The sequence below is a fragment of the Thamnophis sirtalis genome, unplaced genomic scaffold (assembly GCF_051295495.1).
Source record: "Thamnophis sirtalis isolate CommonGarterSnake01/CBP01778 unplaced genomic scaffold, rThaSir2_p1.2 scaffold_9, whole genome shotgun sequence".
Taxonomy (NCBI): Eukaryota; Metazoa; Chordata; class Lepidosauria; order Squamata; family Natricidae; genus Thamnophis; species Thamnophis sirtalis.
Window position 1 is genome coordinate 17,755,677 of NW_028261389.1, and position 19,150 is coordinate 17,774,826.

Below are 19,150 nucleotides of genomic sequence, written 5' to 3' on the forward strand. Positions count from 1 at the left end.
AACTGGCTTTAAAAAAAAAACTAATAAAGCAGAGTCAATAAAACCTATAATCCAACAAACCCAGCATTAAAATTAAAATAATGCCATGCTTTTCCTTAAGTCAGGGGTGTCAAACTGGTGTCCTGCGGGCCGGATGTGTCACGCACAGGCCACGCCCACTCTGGCTCCACAAATGGGAGAAACTTTGCAAAACGTGACGCCATTTTAGGACCAGTGAGTCCTAAAATAATCCTGAACATTTCTGATGATATTTTGTAGCATCCCCAGCCTTAAGATTCTCCCAAGCTCTCTTACCAGTTCACCAGTTGTGATGACATCAAAAATCACAATCCATTTGTCACATCATGTAAATCACAGGTGTCAAACTCCCCGCATCACGTTGCCATCACGTGACATTTCACAATGTTTTCCCACATTGTGGAGTGGGGGCGTGGCCTGCATGTGACGCATCCGACCCGCCGGCCACCAATTTGACACTCCTGATATAAATGATCATAACGATACTATCACCTCTGTATGTAAAGTTATTTGTGTGCTGATATCAAGACCCATTTCATTATCTCTTTCCTTTGCTTCCTCCCAAAACACTAGTTTACCTAATTATCGCTCTATGCAGAATAGCAGGAATTAATCATTTTTTTAACCTTACAGTCTTGGTACTTAATTAGTGAGAAATTATATAGTCGATTGCAGTGGTAGGATTCAATTTTTTTTACTACTGGTTCTGTGGGCATGGTGTGGCTTTGTGGGCGTGGCAGGGGGAAGGATACTGCAAAATCCACATTCCCTCCCCACTCCTGCGGGAAGGTTACTGCAAAATCCCCATTTCCTCCCCACCCCATTAACCTGCTTTCCAGCTCCGTTCTCCTCTTCAGAGCAACAAAAGAAGACCAGCTGGGAGGCCGCAGGGGCAGGGCCAGCCTATTTGCCGGTTCCCCAAACTACTCAAAATTTCCGCTATCAGTTCTCCAGAACTGGCTGAATACCACCTCTGTCCTATATAGATATTCAAGATTAAGCTTTTCTTCCATTCTTTACCAAGTTCTCCAAGAGCTGGACTTTAACCTCTAGAGGAGAATGATTGTAGCTCAGGGTGGAAATGAAGGGCCCTTGGTGCTCTCTGAGTTTGTTTGTTTTCTTGCAGATGTTTCATTACCCAAACAAGGTAACATCATCGGTGCACTGAACTTGGCTAATGAAACATCTGCAAAAAACCATCCAAGCTCAGAGAGCAACATGGGGCCCTAATTTAACCTTTTCTCCCCACAAATCTCCAGAAAGAAGTTTGAAGTTCCTCCTTCCTAAAAGCTTCCCACTCAACAATCCTGATAAAGCCAAAATAGCCCTTTCCTTATTGGTCAGTGGTGGGATGTGTAAATGCCAGTGATAGCTAAATCCCTTGAAAGATACTTCTGTTGCATGAAACTGGGTATGTCTAGTTTAATGAAAAGAAGGACTAGGGGAGACATGATAGCAGTGTTTCAATATTTCAGGGATGCCACAAAGAAGAGGGAGTCAAGCTTTCTCCAAAGTAGCTGAGGGTAGAACAAGAAGCAATGGGTGGAAACTAATCAAGGAGAGAAGCAACTTAGAACTAAGGAAATTGTCCTGACAGAACAATTAATCAGTGGAACGGCTTGCCTCCAGAAGTTGTGAATGCTCCAACACTGCAAGTTTTTAAGAAGATGTTGGATAACCATTTGTCTGAACTGGTGTAGGGTTTCCTGCCTAAGTAGGGGGTTTGACTAGAAGACCTCCAAGGCCCCTTCCAACTCTGTTATTCTATTCTATTCTACTCTACTCTGTTCTATTCTATTCTATTCTAAAGCATTTCTTCCTTGCTTAGCAACTGAATTGCCTTCTTATGGAACCACAGAAATAGCTTTCCCTCACCTTGGGGCAGGAAAGCCATCTCAGACAGAAGTACTCTATGGCAGTGGTCTGTATTGAACAGTTAATCCTGAAGGAGACCATCTAATTTTGACAGTGACTGACAGACTGAGGCAGTGTCTCTAGGTGGCATAAAAAACAAGTGACTCTGGGGGAGAGAATATGAGAGTTTTATATAATTACAAGTGACATGGAAGATTGGGAGAACGATATTTCTTTCTGCCAATTACACAATACTTGAATTCAGGATCATCTAATTAAGGTGACTGGCAGTAGGTTCAGGAATGACAATGAGAAACAGCTTTTTTCAGGCACCATAAAAATAGCTTATGGAAATTCATTGCCCCAAAGCAGTTGCACAGAAAATGAAAGTATTGAGGAAGAAGTTCCAAATCTTCAACCTCTGGAATCTCCCATTTTAAAGGATCAGGCAGCAGATCCCTTGTAGAGAGGCTGGTGAAATTATATTTATCAAAGCAAGACTAGATCACAGCTTGTACATTTAACCACGTGAACCATCTGGAGCTGTTTTGAGCTGGGCAATGTACTAAATAAACTAAATAACCAAAGAAACAAATTTATAGGCTTATAACACTTTATACAGGTAGTCCTCAACTTACAACAGTTTATTTAGTGACCGTTTAAAGCAGTGGTGGGTACTGGATCCCATGGGAACCGGTATGGTGCAACGGGGCTGGGAATCCACCACGTGCACATGCACAGCATAGGCCCTGTGTACGCAAGCACCGATCGGCTCAAATACCAGTAAGGACGGTGGGCAGGCGGGTGGGCCCTCTGGAGCACCATACCAGAATGGTACCTGGTGCTCCCAGCAGGCACCGGTCATATCCCACCACTGCTTTAAAGTTACAACGGCACTGAAAAAAGTGATGTATCACCCTTACAAAAGGGTCATGTGATCCCCTTTTGCAACCTTCTGACAAGCAAAGTCAATGGGGAAGTCAAATTCACTTAACAAACATGTAACTAATTTAACAGTCACAGTGATTCACTTAACAACTGTGGCAAGAAAAGTCACAAAATGGGGCAAAACTCACTTTAAAAATTCTCACTTAGCAAATATAAATTTTGGGCTCAATTGTGATTGTAATTCGAAGACTTACATGGGGAAACATATGACTAGTTTTTCTTTTTTTCATTTTCTTTTCCTAATTACTTGCACAGGGATTATTCTGAATACTATTTATGTTGTTTACATTTGTTATCATGGATTGCACCAGTCCATTGTATTTCACTGTATACATGAGGTGCAATGACAATAAAGGCTATACTATTAGGGATGACCTGTATTGATTATATGACCCATTAAAATTACTGTAATCAGCCATTTAGAAATCTATAATGAGGCAAAATGAATTTTATGTACAAAAGAGGCTACTGTAAGTGCAGTTGCCCATAACAGTATCTTGATAAACCCAGGCAGCTGATTTTAATAGGAGAGAATGTATGTAATCAGTTTGCTGGCTTTTACTTCAATGGAAGGTCACCTTCAGGGTAAGTGAGGTTTCAGGCCTTTCTCTCCTGCTCATCCTTCAGTGAGAAATTGTCCAAAAGATATGTTTCTTCATCCCACTATGTCTCAGTTTTTAAACTCTCTCCAGGGTTATATGCATGTTTCTTGTTTTATGGTTATGTTTCTGTTTTTATTGTCTGCCAAAAGTATACTCAGAAATATATTTTATCGTATGTTTTTATTGTAACCAGAATCCCATTTATGAGATTGATGGTTATACAAATTTGATAAACAAGTAGGTAAATAAATAAACAAAGGCCGTCCTCCCAAAAGAGAGAAGGGGAGATCATTTCAGTTCTAATATCTCATTAAGTTGATCCAGGGATGGGCTGCTGGAGGTTCGCACAGGTTCGGGCGATCCTCTACCTAGTATTCTGCTCAGTTCAGCAAACCCCCCAAATGCCATCCCTAGCTGGCCATGCCCACTCCACCCCTCCCATCCCACCCGAACCAGGAGTCTCCACATGGCCTGTTCATCATGCCAGGTAAGGGCCCGTGTGGAGGGTCAGGAAGGGTGGGAAATGGGCCTTCCGGAGGTTCCGGAAGTGCGGAAATGGGTCTGTTTCCGGTCTCTGGAGGGCCTCCTTTTCACCCTCCCGGAGCTCAAGGAAACCCTCCGGAGCCTGGGAAGGGCGAAAAACGGGCCTACCGGAAGTTCCAGAAGTCCAGAAACCGCCCTGTTTCCAGTCTCTAGAGCCTGGGCTAAGCAGTTTTCGCCCTCCCGGAGGCTTGAGGAAAGCCTCCCCGCTGTGATGCAGGAGGCTGACTAGGTCACGCCCACCATGGCCACGCCCACCCAGCAACGGGGCAGCAAACCCGTTGCAATTTTGAAGCCCACCTCTGGGTTGATCCTTTTAGCATCTTTAGTCAGATAACTGAAAACAACTGGATTTGAACAATATTCCTCAATAATTGAATCCTGGCCATTTCCAAAAGAAATATGCATATCCTTGATTTATGACCGATCATTTAGAGATTGTTTGAAATTATGACAGATCTCCCCAAAAAGTATTTACAACCCAGATTCTGAAACACACACACAGACACACAGACACACACACACACACAAATAGCATGGTCACATGATTGTATTCTAGGTGCTTGGCAACTCACCCACAATTGCAACTCACCATTTGCAGCATACTACAGTCATGTGATGGTAAGTTACAACTTTTTAAAGTAAAAAACTATCTAATATTGAACATCTCTGTATAATGCCGCTATTCTCAAATCCTGTCCTGATATAAGCAGTTATCCCTTTGAAAATTGCTACTGCATATAAACAAGTAGAGCTGCAGGGCTAAAAAAAAAAAGCCCCAATAATCAAACAAACTTTTCCTAATATTATGAGGACTGAGACTAGTAAAATGTGAAGCAAAAAATCCAGGCAAGATTATTATATAAATGGTTACAGAATAGAGCTGGAAGGGACCTTGAAGGTCTACTAGGAGGTGTTTATATAATGGCTGTTTCCAAGTTCTGAACTAGCAAAGGTACAGCAGAAAACCAACTATCACAACTTGGGCAAGAACGAAAGAAATTGAGAATTTAAACCTTGGTAATTGACACATAAGCAAACATTATGTGGCTTTGTTGTTGTTGTTCAGTGGCTAAGTCATATCTGACTCTTTGTGACCCCCCCATAGACCACAGCAAACCAGGCTCCTGTGTTCTCCACTTAGAGGTGGTATTTTGCCGGTTCGCCCCGGTTCGGGTGAACCGGTAGCAACAGCAGGCGGCTCCGCCTACATGTCATTGCAAACGCTCTGCGCATGTGCAGAAGTTTCTGTGCATGCGCAGAAGTGCTGCATGCGAGCAAAGTAAGCTCGCACATTCGCACGCTCCAAGTTTTGAACTGGTCGGAAAGATAAGAGGTAACCATTACTGACTCCACTGTCTTCTGGAGTTAGCCCAAATTCATGTTCATTGTGTCGATGACACTTTCTAATCATCTCATCCTTTCCCCTTCTCCTTTTGACTTCAGTCTTTCCCATCATTAGATCTTTTCCAATGAGTCCTCTCTTCTCATTTGGTGGCCAGAATATTTGAGCTACGGCTTCAGTATCTATCCTTCCAAATAACAGTCAGGGTTGATTCTTTAGGATTGACTGATTTGATCTCCTTGCAGTTCAAGGGACTCTCAAGAGTCTCCTCAGACACCACAGTTCGAAAGCATGCAATTCTTCAGTGCTCAGCCTTCCTTGCGGTCCAACTCTCACAACCGTACATTACCACTGGGAAACTGATAGCTCTGACTATAACTTATGATGTGGCTGCCTTCCAGCGATCTGTCATAAAAAATCATTTGCATAACCGTAACTTCTTCCACATTGCAATAAAGCTTTCAGCAGACTGTGCTAAGGGAAGATTCTGCTGTGAGGAGGTTGCTGAGCGCAGAACGAAACCAATGGCTCAAGGAAGCTGTGCCGGCATGAAGTCTAATAAACATAGGGATTTTGTTCTATCTATATGATTACCAATTGCTATGGCTAAGCAATAGAAATTCTTCAAGATTGATACATTAAATAAAATAGCATGGAATGAAACCTGGCATAAAAGGTAAAAGTTCTCTTTGCACATATGTGCTAATCGTGCCCGACTCTAGGGGGCAGTGCTCATCTCCGTTTCAAAGCCGAAGAGCAAGTGCTGTCTGAAGACGTCTCCGTGGTCATGTGGCCGGCACGACTAAATGCCGAAGGCGCACAGGACGCTGTTACCTTCCCATCAAAAGTGGTTTCTATTGTTCTACTTGCATTTTTACATGCTTTTGAACTGCTAGGTTGGCAGACGCTGGGACAAGTAACGGGAGCTCACTCTATTACACACAGCGCTAGGGATTCGAACTGCCGAACTGCCGATCTTTCTGATTGACAAGCTCAGTGTCTTAGCCATTGAGCCACCATGACCCATGAAATCTGGCTTAGAGCGCATCAAATAATGTTCATGAACAGAAAACAAAAAAGGGGGAAAATAACACTGAAAACAAGAGAATAATAATATATTCTCTAAAATAAATACTGGGCTGTATAGTAGAGGAGAAAAAGAAAGAGAAAGAAAGGGAGAGAGAGATATATAGATAGAGAGAGGGAGAGAGAGAGAGAAACCTGACTATTTTAATTTTAATTTTTTTTCTTACTAGAGCTTTTCTCACAAGTGCAGAGTCCGCTTTCTTTTTCCAGATTAACGAAGGGTTGATCCATAGTTTTGGATCGAAATTGACCAACTGGCTTTGTAGGTTGAGAGAGAGTGACCCAGCCGGCTTTCATACCTAAAGTGGGATTGAGAATTTAAGTGTCTCCCAGCTTCTAGCCAGTGCATAATAACATACTGTGACTTCTAAGCAATTTCCTCCGAAGCTTTTGAGGAATAGCAGATAATATGCATGGATTTTGCTGATGCTTTGAAACATGCAGTGGTGACCAATAATTATCATCCTCTATTGTGAAATTTCTCATCCCTTGTGTATTATCTGGGGAAATATCTCATGTGTCTTGAGAAAGCTGAGTCCTAAATGGATTTCCACATCATTATACTCATGGTCTTAAAAAACAGAAATTTAGTTCTTTATAAAAATGCTTAGGATTGTAAAACCTGGGTAGTAGCATAAAAACAGTCTCACAAGACAAATAAATACAAATACATATATCCCTGGGTAGTTGCTAAAATCCTAGTTATGTCGTAGTAGTTGCCCAGATATTGGTGGATTTGCAAAGACAGAAATAACTTTATTGGTTCTAACATACAAGACTTCTTGTTCTGTCTTTTTAAAAATTGCAGGAAGTGCTTGACATATGACCAGTTGCTTAGCCGCCTCACCCTTGGTCACACATTTACGGATATTTGCCACATTCCACAGTCACCTGACTACATTTTGAAATGGTTTTGCAGAAAACAGACATTTACAACCAGTGTTTGGCATAAATATCCCATGGCGAACAACTGTTGTTGCAGCAGTCACTTAAGGGCTGCCTCAAAAAAAGGTCACAAAATCCAGTTGATCAAATAGGTGATCTGATAAATGACCATTGAGACTTACAGCTGTAATGGGCAGGTTCCATTACAGTTGCAAATCAAGGACTACCTGTACTTTTTCTTTTCAAAACTACTTCTGAATCTCAAATTACTGTATTCCTTGCTATAAACGATAACCATTTGCCTGATATTGTGCTTTCAGAATTTCCCAGTTAAGTCTTTCTGCCACAATGATCAAACTGATAAAGCAGATAAGATTAAATCAGACCCAACACAGATTTTATCACAGCATGTGGAGGAGGAGGAGAAAGAGATGTTGATGAAGAAGAAGAAGAAGAAGAAGAAGAGGAGGAGGAGGAGGAGGAGGAGGAGGAGGAGGAGGAGGAGGAGGAGGAAGAGGAGGAGGAGGAGGAGGAGGAGGAGGAGGAGGAGGAGGAGGAGGAGGAGGAGGAGGAGGAGGAGGAGGAGGAGAAAATTTTCATTTGCCAAGGGTTATATTTCCTTGATGGAAGATTCAAGACACCATTATTTGAAAAACATGACAGAATATTTAGCAGTATTCTATATTTTGGAAAGCAGTCATATTTAGTTCTCTCAATGTTCCTGTTTTTTTTTTACTAGAATATGTACCAGAAAGGCCTTAAGAGTTGTTTTTTAAAAAAAAATATCACAAGAACTACCTCATGTTACAGATTAGACCTTGTACTTTTTCATCTGAGATTTAAATTACAGTACTGAACCCACAGCACAATTGTTATAGTTGAAAATTCAGAATCAAATTATCAAATGACAAAGATAAAAAGTTTCAAACTCCAAGCAGCATGCTAAAAATTACGGATGATGATAATCTTAAACAAAATAAAAACAGGCAATGACTACAATTTGAGATAGCAGCTGACTCTCTTTTTTTGTCAGGTCCTACCTCAAATTGTAGCCCATTGTTTGTTTTCATTTTACTTTCCTCTTTAAATAAAACTATAGATGAGTGGTTTATTGCTTATCAGCAGGGGAGGCTGACAACCACAAGTACCTCTAAATTAGCCTTCTCTTCTGGTTAGCAGTATGGTAATATATACCTACATTGCCCCTTCCCAGAAGAAAGTATTTTTCTTCCTTTAAACTAAATGTTCTCCTGTAACATCACCGGGTATCTTGAGCCAATTGTTAAGGGAACCTGAATTGGTAAGTGTTTTGAAGCACGCTGCCAAGTTGCCAGGACACAGCTACACTTCTGTCACTCAATAAAACTGTTACACAACATGAAACATGAGAAAAAATAAGTCTTATTGTACATTATGAAAGAGGAGTGCAGGCTTTCATTAGTAGATCAAACAACCAAAGCTTAATAAGCTCTGGGCAAGAAAATATGAAAGAGAGTCAGTCCTGACATCTTTAGGATTACATGTCTAGGATTTTATTAATTTGGCAGGGTTTTTTTTGGTGAGAGACAAAGAGTCCTAGATCAATCAATTTCTTCTTAGTAGACTCTGTGTGTATGTGGGTCTTTGTGCACTCACACATTTTCCATATAAACAAACCCTGAAAAAAAACCAATAATTGCTGTGAAGAATATCAAAAGCCACTTCTTTGTGTCTATTCTTTCTTTTCTATTTTTCTCAACTTTTTGTTCTTTTCTTGCTTTCTCTTTTTTTCTTTCTTATTTTAAATTGGTTATTTTGGTTTTTAATCTTCTCTTTTAAATACACACACATTACACATACGCTAAGCCAATAATTACAACCCAAGGCAACATATTTGATTTTTACTGAACTCTTTTCGGAGAAGGTTGGTTTATAGAAAATAATTGTCCATCCAGAAAGGTTTGCCTAGATCAGGTTTCTACAAACTGAAAATTCAGGTGAGCCATTTAAGAATTAGTGTCCATGAAACACCTATTTCAGTGAAGTGCTAGAGAATGTGGTCAACTCAAGCTCAACCTATAGATTATTCTAACCCTTGGTGAGCCAAGATTATTTTTTTTAAAAAGAAGAAGCAATATATGTCTATGGAGATTCTCGGTCCGCCAGGTCACAAAGGTGCTTTTTTTCAAGAGGCAACAGGACTTTCTTCTTTTTCTTTGAAGGCATTTCACTTCTCATCCAAGAAGCTTCTTCAGCTCTGACTGGATAGTGGGGAATGGAAGGACAGAAGGTGGGGATACAACATCATCTTATCTCCAGTCTACGACACAGTTCTTTCAACAGTTCCAAGAAGACTGCACACACCTTTGCACCACTCAGGTGACCCTGACGACACAGATCACAGGTGTCAAACTCGCTGGGTCACAGTGCCGTCACATGATGCAGTGTGACAGTTTTTCCCTTCGCAGAGCTGGGGTGGGCGTGGCCTACGCATGATGCATCTAGCCAGCAGGCTGCCAGTTTAACACTCCTGACATAGATAAACCTCCGGGTGGCCTTAATGACTCGCTAAAAGAATACAAATGACCAGCTGACTGCAAGGACTATAAATCCTTCTATTCCCCACCATCCAATCAGAGCTGAAGAAGCTTCTTGGATGAGAAGCGAAACGCCTTAAAAAAAACAACAAGAAAGTCCAGTTGCCCCTTGAAAAAAAGCACCTTTGGGACAAGACGCAATATACAAACAGCTTTATGTGAAACCAACACATAAGGCTAAAGAAATTATTACGGCAGCCTGCCACAATGAATGTTTTGATCTATCTTGGCTGCAGAGAATGGGAGTTCACAGAACAAAATATCTCAAATTGGGAAAAGTTTTACTACCCTGTTTCCCTGAAAATAAGACCTCCCCGGATAATAAGCCTAATCAGGCTTTTGAGTGCATGCGCTAAAATAAGCCCTCCCCTGAAAATAAGACCAAAAATATTGCAACACAGCAGCAGCCATGAGGTGACCACGCTCGCTGCCTCCTGCACCTCAAAAATAATAAGACCTCCCCTAAAATAAGGCCAAGTGGTAACATGGAAACATGGTATTTACCTGCTTTTTTTAAAAAAAAACACATCTTGGAAGATTTCAGAAGTGGTAGCTTGTGGAGAACCAATGTAACAAAGACCATGATTTCAAAACTCATGCTTGAGTATTGCACCATAGAAGAATTAAATGTAGGAATATTACCTAGGCATATACAGGATGCGTTCTGCCACAACAAATCCCACCCTGAAGAAGAGGTTGCTAGCAGGTATGAAGGGGAAAATCAGGAACAACAGGCCAACTAGAACTTCTCTGTGTTCCAGTTTCTGTAACAAAATAATAATTAAAGATACACAGGTGAAAAAGAATGCCGAAACTAGGCAAGGCAAGATCACAGATCCAGTTCTGAGATTACAGTAGTCGCGAGTTATTCATACGCAAAAATCTGAACAAACCCCTAGATTCAGAAAAAGATTGTCTGAATCTAGGGGGGTGGCTCAATTTTTGCATCAGCTCAAATACAGGCAGTCCTTGACTTATGACCAGAACTGAGATCAGAATTTCCACTGCTAAGCAAAGCCAATGGTAATTGTTAAATAACTCCCTCCCAATCTTTTTTTAAAGGTTTTACACAATGTTAGTAAATATTGTGGTTAAATCCAGCCTCCCTTATTGTCTTTGCTTGTCAGAAACCAGCTGAGAAGGTCTCAAATGGCAATCAAATTTCCCCTCTCTGGACATGGCAACTGAGGTAAATACATGCAGGTTGCCAAGTGCCCACATTTTCATCACCTGAACGTGAGGATGCTTCAACAGTCGTAAGTGTGAAAACTGGTCATAAGTCACATTTTTTCAGTGCTGTTGTAACTTCGAACGGCTACTAAATAAATGGTTGCAAGTCAAGGATTACCTTATGCCTTAGATATATAGAAATTCATTTTTTGTAATTACCTGTTTCAAAATAACAATTTAAATGGAAACTAATCAAGGAGAGAAGGAATTGAGGAGAAACTTCCTAACAGTGAGAACAATTAAGGAGTGAAACAGCTTGCCTTCAGAAGTTGTGGGTGCTGTATCACTGGAGGTTTTTAAGAAGACACTGGACAGTCACTGTCCAGTCTGAAATTATATAGGAACTTCTGCCTGAGCAGGGGGATGGACTAGAAGACCTCCAAGGTCTCTTCCAGCTCAATTCTGATTCTGAAATATAGTTTTATTTGGTTTGTTTTATGTAGTATTCAGTAATCAGCACTCAGATCAGCTTAGATTAACTCAAAGGTTAACTTCATACCAACTATTAAGTACGCAATACCCCAGTCAAGAAACAGCCAAAGAGTCATCAGTAAACAGCCCAACCAAATAATCTCTAATACCACCCACACAGACAGGCAAGACACCAGAATATAAACTGAGAACAAACAGCACTCCTTACGAGCACTGATGATGTTACTTAGTTAGGTAATGAAACATCTGCAAGAAAACAAGCAAGCTCAAAGAGCACCAAGGACCCCTCATTTCAACCCTGAGCTACAAATATTCTCCCTTATTGGCTGTATTTGGGTTTTTAAAACAGGAATTCTGAGATTTGAAGCACACAAGTAGACAGATTAACTACATACTTTTTATTTTGTGTTTACAAGCATTGCTGCACTTGGTGAAGGACAAAGCTAATTTTGGATGGAACTAGATATCTGTCTTCCTACTCTTTTTAATGTTTGACACTTAAATCTGCATCACATCATCCAATTGCAATTTTTAATAGGTATCTCGCTCTTACTTTGAGTCTAGATCCCAAACTCTTGTGCAGAATAATAGACTGAACCTGGAATATCTCCAGAGAGAGAATAGGCACTTTTCTCTAATCATTCTAAAACTGTTTCTCAACCTTGTCTATTTTAAGCTGTATAGATTTCAAACCCCATAATTCCCCAGGCAGTATTTTCAATTCTGGGAATTAAAAATCCACACATTTTACAGTAGCTGACATTGAGAAAAGCTGTTCTAAGTGAATGGCCTTTTTTTACTATATGTCATCAGATGCCACTTAAAGGAACTGAGAAATTCAGCATGTCCAAATGTCTAGGGAAAAGCAGGAAGGATGGGAATGGAAAAACAGGTAGCAGTATCATTTACAAGATACATTTCAATGATATTCTTTCGTGATTCTCAAATCTATAAAATCAACACAATTGTATTTTATCATGTTGATTTTTCTTATCAACACACACTGAGTTGTGGGGATAAATTGCCACAGTCAGAAGAATAAATTAAATTTGGTTTGCATGTACTGAATTTAACACTTCTCTGATATTACATTCACATAACTTCAGAAAAACCATCTGTAAACAATAACAACAGTTTTCTCCTAAAATTACCCTCCTGTTCATAAAACAAAAGATATTGTGAAAAATGCAATTCAATTTCCACTGCAGAGAACAGAACTAGAATATTTAGTTGCTGGCTTAAAGATCAATGATCATTGCTAAATTTGCCACTACCTGCCTTAATAGCAATCCAAAATTCATTCTTTTCAGCCACAGTACTTAACAAGCTGTCCTTGGGATTGATAAAGCCTACTATAATGGATTATTAGTTCAGAAATTTCTTACGATCAATCCTCTTCTTGAACATTTAGGTCTTCTCAAGAGAACTCCCAACACATATTTGATGCCCAATAAAGATGCGACAAGCATCACTAAGCAGTTTGAAAACGAAACTGCAATGTTATTTTTATGAGCATTTTTCAACATACAGTGCATTTTATAGCCCTCAAACTCCCAAGATAAATTGTTCCACATTTCATCATTGGTATAAAGTACTAACACTCACAGATCTATTGAATATATACATAAAAAGACAACTGCAACACAAATCTCCAATCTAAATAACAGATATTAGACTAAGGAGTTGAAAGATATCTTAGAAGAAACCAACAACAAACAACTTCTCTGTTGTGATCAAAAATTGTTCATGTAGTCACCAATCATCACAGCAGATGGCTTTAAGCAACCAGCCAGGCTGATCTTAAAAAGCCTAAGCAGAATCAGCCCAGGTTAGTATTTTGACAGGCGACCACTAGGGTTAAATTTTTAGACTTGGAAATAATAATAATATTTTTTAAAACCCAGAGAAAGGGAGTGGAAAAATTCTTCTCTCTCATATTATGTTTGAATTTGCACTGACTATCTATTAAGGACTACTGCACTAACCAAAGCACTTTCAATCCTAACTTTTAATGTAATTATTAGATTAGGAACTGAGTTTGACAAGGGAATTTCTATGTTTTATACCAGGGTCTCTGAACCCCAGCAACAGTACCCCAGAAACCGATCCACGCAAACAAGCGAAGCCCCATCCACAGGATGCAGGCATCATGCAAAATCATGCCCCCTCCAGTCCTTGGAAAGAACTCTCTCCATGGAACCAGTCCCTGGTGCCCAAAAGGTTGGGGGCCACTGTTTTAAACGACTCTACTGAATTTCCCCATCTATCCCCATTCCCCTGAAAATGGCCCGAAAAACAGCCTGAAAAACGGCATTAAAGCAGCCCAAGAAACGGCCTGAAAAGGGCTCAAAAATGGCCAAAAAACAGGCATGCACGCGCCAGCCAGCTGGTTTTTGGGTTTCCGGCATTCTGGCGCACACACATGCTTGCATGTGCATTCCAGTTTGGGCACTTGGTGCCAAAAAGGTTCGCCATCACTGCCCTGTACCATTCCAGGCATATGGCTGCCAGTCTCCTCTTAAAAGAGACCTGTGATAGAGCACCAGTGGTGGGATACGCCCGGTACGCCCTGGTATGGGTGTACCGGTGCCTGCTGGGACCACCAGGTACCGTTCCGGTACAGTGCTCCAGAGGGCCCGTCTGCCCTCCTTACCGGTATTTGAGCCGATTGGGGCTTTCGCGCAAATGCACGGAGCGTACAGAGACTGTGCGATGCTCCGCCGAGCAGCTGGAGCTGTTTCAGAGCCATTGTGGGTGGTAAGTACGCATGCGCGTGCTGCACGCATGCATGTGGTGGACGCACAGCCCTGTTGCACCATACTGGTTGCACCATGATCCGGAACACACCACTGTAGAGCAGCCACAATTTTTGAAGGGAAGGTGTTTCAATGGTTGATTGTTCTCACTGTCAGGAAATTTATCCTTAGTTCTAGGTTGCTGTTCTTCTTGGTTACTTTCATTCATTCATCCATTGTTTCTTGTCTTTGGAAAATAAGCTGACCCCCTCTTCTTTGTGGTAGCCTTACTACAAGACAGATACTTCTATCTATTCAGTATCAAAACAGCAGTAAATTGTCAACAGTTAGGAAAATATTCTACTATGATATTTCATCAGCTTCTCATCAAGATATACGTTGCATCAATTCATCAGAGCCTTAACTTCATTCTTGGATTGTCGAGTCTCTTTTTGTTTTTGTTTTTTTAGCAGCAGTACAAAGAATTGCTTTGATGTTATAAACTTTAATCCTTACAGGTTTTAATTATTCTTGACAATCTTGCTGAACAAAATGTGAATGATGACATAATAGCCTTATTGAGATAACACACTGAAGAGACAGTCTTTTTTCCTAACCATTTTATTTTTATTTTATTTTTTAAAATTTGAACCTACATAAGAAGATAAAGGAAAACGAGGGAATGGAAGTTGTACATAAGCAGGAATATGAAATAATGCTGATTAAAGGCAGAAAGCATAATGGAGGGGAAAACTGTTTGAATCTAATCTTGTGGGTTTGTTACTCCATCCGAAGTCAGACAATAGTGAAGACTTGCGTCTTCTCCAGTTGCAATAAACAATGGCAAAAGATTATCTAAGCATTTCCTGTTCTCCTTTAAGGCAATTAAACAGATCAAAAACATAGTTTAAACAGCAATATCCTTTTCACCAATCAGAGAGTTTTGATTTACTATACCATTTTCCCTTCCTTAGGAAATATTAGTGCAATAGCAGCATTACACAAAACCCCAAACACAGCAAATCAAACAGACTTCAGGAAACGTAAAGAAGGGACTTTGAATAAGCCAAGCATTCAAAATGGATCTTTTATGAAAATGACTTCGTATGAAAAATGAAATAATTTTCACACAAAATGAAAAAAAAAAGTGGAACTTACTTTCAGATGGAAGCTACACAAATGCAGCCAGCTCATTTGATGCATCGGGAATGTGGTTCAAACGGTTGGAACGTTAAGCAGGAGGTTAGCAAACTCATGTTTGAGACCCGAGAGCTGCCGTGGGGCAGGGATGAGCTCTCATCCTTCCCTCCAGCTCCTGCCGGAGACATGAAAGGAGCACCCAACTGGACATCCCCAGGGCAAAGGTGAAGTCATCGGATAATCCTTTCAACTTGGATTGAAATGCGCCTCAGTGCTTCTGACTTGAGTGTAAAATTTGATGCTTCCAGGTAAGAATAATTTGACTGAAGTGGACGCCAGAGGTGGCATTCAGCCAGTTCTGACAGGCTCTGGAGAACCGGTAGCGGAAATTTTGAGTAGTTCAGAGAACCGGCAAGTACCACCTCTGGCTGCCCCTGCCCCTGATCTATTTGCTGCCTCCCGAGTCCCAGCCGGTTGGCTGGGTCTTCTTTTGTTGGAAAGCAGGTTGGTGGGGTGGGGAGGGAATGGGGATTTTGCAGTATCCTTCCCCTGCCACGCCCATCAAGCCACACCCACCATGCTAAGCCCAACAAGCCACGCCCACAGAACAGGCGGTAAAAAAAATGAATCCCACCACTGGTGGAGGTACCAGACCATGGTTTGTGCAACTGCGCAATCCACAAACTTTGTGGAGCTTAAGTTCCAATTCACTAACTCTGCATTACATCTGCAGAGGAGTTGACCCGAGTATAATAATTAATCAATGAGGGTCTTCAGAAGATATTTTCCATCTTTCTTCTGCCAGTATATCCACATTTTTGCCAAATAAGAACAACTCCTTGCACATAGTTCATGATTTCTAATTAAATCATAGTTCATGATTTAATTCTCACTCTCCCTTTGTTTTGAGAGTCCTTAGAAGAGTTACATGAAGCAGAATTTTTCATCAGTTAAAACTAATGAGGGCTTGCAATCTAATTGTATGAAGGGGGGCCATGAAAAAAAGACTTTTGTCTTTCATGTAACGGCATGTAGGGTTGATGTTTTGGAGAGAGGATGAAGAGCAAAAGTCTAATAAACAAAATTTACTGCAAAGGAGAGTACAGCAAGGGAGGGAAGAGACTTGCAAGATGATCTATCCCAGACGGACAGAATTAAGTTCAAGTGTTAGTACTACTTTCCTGACAGTTAGAACAATTAATCAATGGAACGAGTTGCCTGCAGAAATTGTGCTCCCAACACTGGAGGTTTTTTAGAAGAGACAATTTTGCATACAATTGTTCAATATTGAGCCCGCCACCTTAAATGAAACTGACCTCTGTTATGCTAAGGCACTAAAATCTTTTCTAAGCAAGTATTCTCCAAGTAAGCCAGGTATGTAATTTTCAAAATACATAGCCAACGGGTGTCAAACTCAGGTTGTCTCGGTGGCTTCATGTGACATATCGGGACTTTTTTTCCCTTCGCTGAACCGGGCGTGGGCGTGGCCAGCATGTGACGAATCCAGCCCATGGGCCGGGAGTTTGACAGCCCTGGCATAGCCAGAACAGTCTTTGACTGAGAAACATGAGAGCTACTCCCTCAACATATCTGCAGCATTCAAAATTGGAAAAAGCTGAAAGTTGCAAGGCTGAAAGGGGAGAAAAAGGGACTTATGACCATTTTTCACACTTACGACCATTGTAGCAGCCCCATGATCATGCGATCAAAATTCAGATGCTTGGCAACTGTTTCATAATTATCATCACTGACGTGTCCCAAGGTCATATAAATCCCCTTTTATAGCAGTAGACTTATATACCGCTTCATAGGCCTTTCAGGCCTCTCTAAGCGGTTTACAGAGAGTCAGCATATTGCCCCCAACAATCTGGGTCCTCATTTTACCCACCTCGGAAGGATGGAAGGCTGAGTCAACCCTGAGCCGGTGAGATTTGAACCGCTGACCTGCTGATCTAGCAGTAGCCTGCAGTGCTGCATTTAACCACTGCGCCACCTTGGCTCTTTTGCAACCTTTTGACAAGCAAAATCAATGGGGAAGCCAGATTCACTTAACTGATCGACTGCAGTGACGCACTTAACATATGTGGCAAGAAAGGTCGTAAAATGGGGCAAAACTCCCTTAACAAATGTCTCACTTAACAACAGAAATGTGGGGCTCAATTGTGGTCGTAAGTCGAAGACTGCCTGTAAATTGAGCCCGAAATTTCTGTTCCTAAGCAAGTCAGTTGTTAAATGAATGGCATCACTTTTTACAACCTTTTTGCCATGGTTATTAAGCAAATTGCTGCAGTTGTTAAGCATGGTCGTTAAGCGAATCTGGCTCCCCCCTTTGACTTTGCTTGTCAGAAGCAAGCTGGGAAGGTCACAAATGGGGATCTCATCACCCCAGGACACGGCAACTGTCATAAGTACATGCCAGTTGCCAAGTGCCTTAATTCGGATCACGTGGCCATGGGGATGCTGCATTGGCCATAAGTGTGAGAACCAGTCATAAGTCACTTTTTTCAATGTCATTGTAATTTTGAATGGTCACTGAATAAGGACTACCTGTACATCATCTGAACTTAGGTCACAATTGATACTCATTTCTTGGAAGCTTGTTTCCGAAAGCTCAAGATAGAGGTTTGTACTAGAATCTGTCAACTTAATGGTTTAGTAACAGGTGTGGAATTAATTAACAATTATTATGCAAAATATTCTAATTATTTTACATATTAGCCAACCTGTTAATCTAATTTAACAGTGTTTGAAAACCAAAGCAGGGAATTTTTTTTAAAAAAAAAACTTGTTCTTGTTCTCTTTGCTTCTTATGAGTTGGTAAGAAACTATGTACAATATTATTCAAGAATTGTGACCCATATAAAAGAAGGAATGGAACTTCGGAGAATGGCTTAATTAGGATGCCTACGCTGGCTGCGGGGAAATGAACGGTATGTTTCCCTCATTATGAGAAAAGAAACCTCAAAAAGAACAAGGGAGATACAGAACAGGAGCATCATAATTTCCTGAAACAAGCAAAGCAATAATAATGGAAAACTGTTCTTCCTTTCTAGGCTTCCTCTCTTCTAGTAAAAAGGGCTCATGTCTGTTTCAAGAACAGCATAAGAAAAACAAAAGGAAAGATGGAAAATTAGAGGGGGGGGGAATGGAGGGAGGGAAAGAGAGTGTTGTGCTGCAGAGCTGGCAGCAGATTCGGACAGTGAGGAGGTTGGGGAGGAACATGGGCCAGTCCTGGAGTCTGGGGAAGGCTCTGACGAGGGCTCTACGTCAGAGGCAGAGATGGGGCCAGGACCATCAGACAGTTATCAGCTGCCTTTGGATTCAGACATCAGTGAGACAGACAAACAGCTGAGCCTGTTCCCAGTGTGCGCATGCGCAGAGCTGCCAGACGAAGGGAACAGCTAAGGAATGAGGGTTGACTTGGGAGTAAGGCCACAGGTGGACGGTGAATAGCCCCTCCCATGTGGAATAAAAGAGGAGTGAAAGGGGAGGGGTGCTTGCAGGAGACAATTAGTTCATTCCTATATTCTTGCAGTGTCTGAAAGGTATCGGCCTGGCCACTCTCCAAGTCTAATAAAGGTCAGTAATTGTGGACTATCTTGAAAGACTGTGGGAGAGGAAAAACTTTGCTGGAAAGGAATTCACTGTCAATTAAATAAAAGGGTTTTATCGTGCTGCTGTGGAAGTTTAGGTCAGAACAAAGAGAGAGAGAGAGAATAGCTAATCTACATAAATGCAGAAATGAAGCCACCCATCTTC

General features: G+C 41.1%; 1 protein-coding gene across 1 annotated transcript in view; it reads right to left on the reverse strand.

Annotated features, from left to right (window-relative positions):
- Window positions 1-19,150, reverse strand: part of TMTC1 (transmembrane O-mannosyltransferase targeting cadherins 1) — a 172,609-nt gene that overhangs the window by 69,805 nt on the left and 83,654 nt on the right. Inside the window, exon 9 of the mRNA XM_087722949.1 lies at window positions 10,497-10,618. Within this exon, the coding sequence (XP_087579075.1) occupies window positions 10,497-10,618 (122 nt within the window). The remainder of the gene's footprint in view (window positions 1-10,496; window positions 10,619-19,150) is intronic.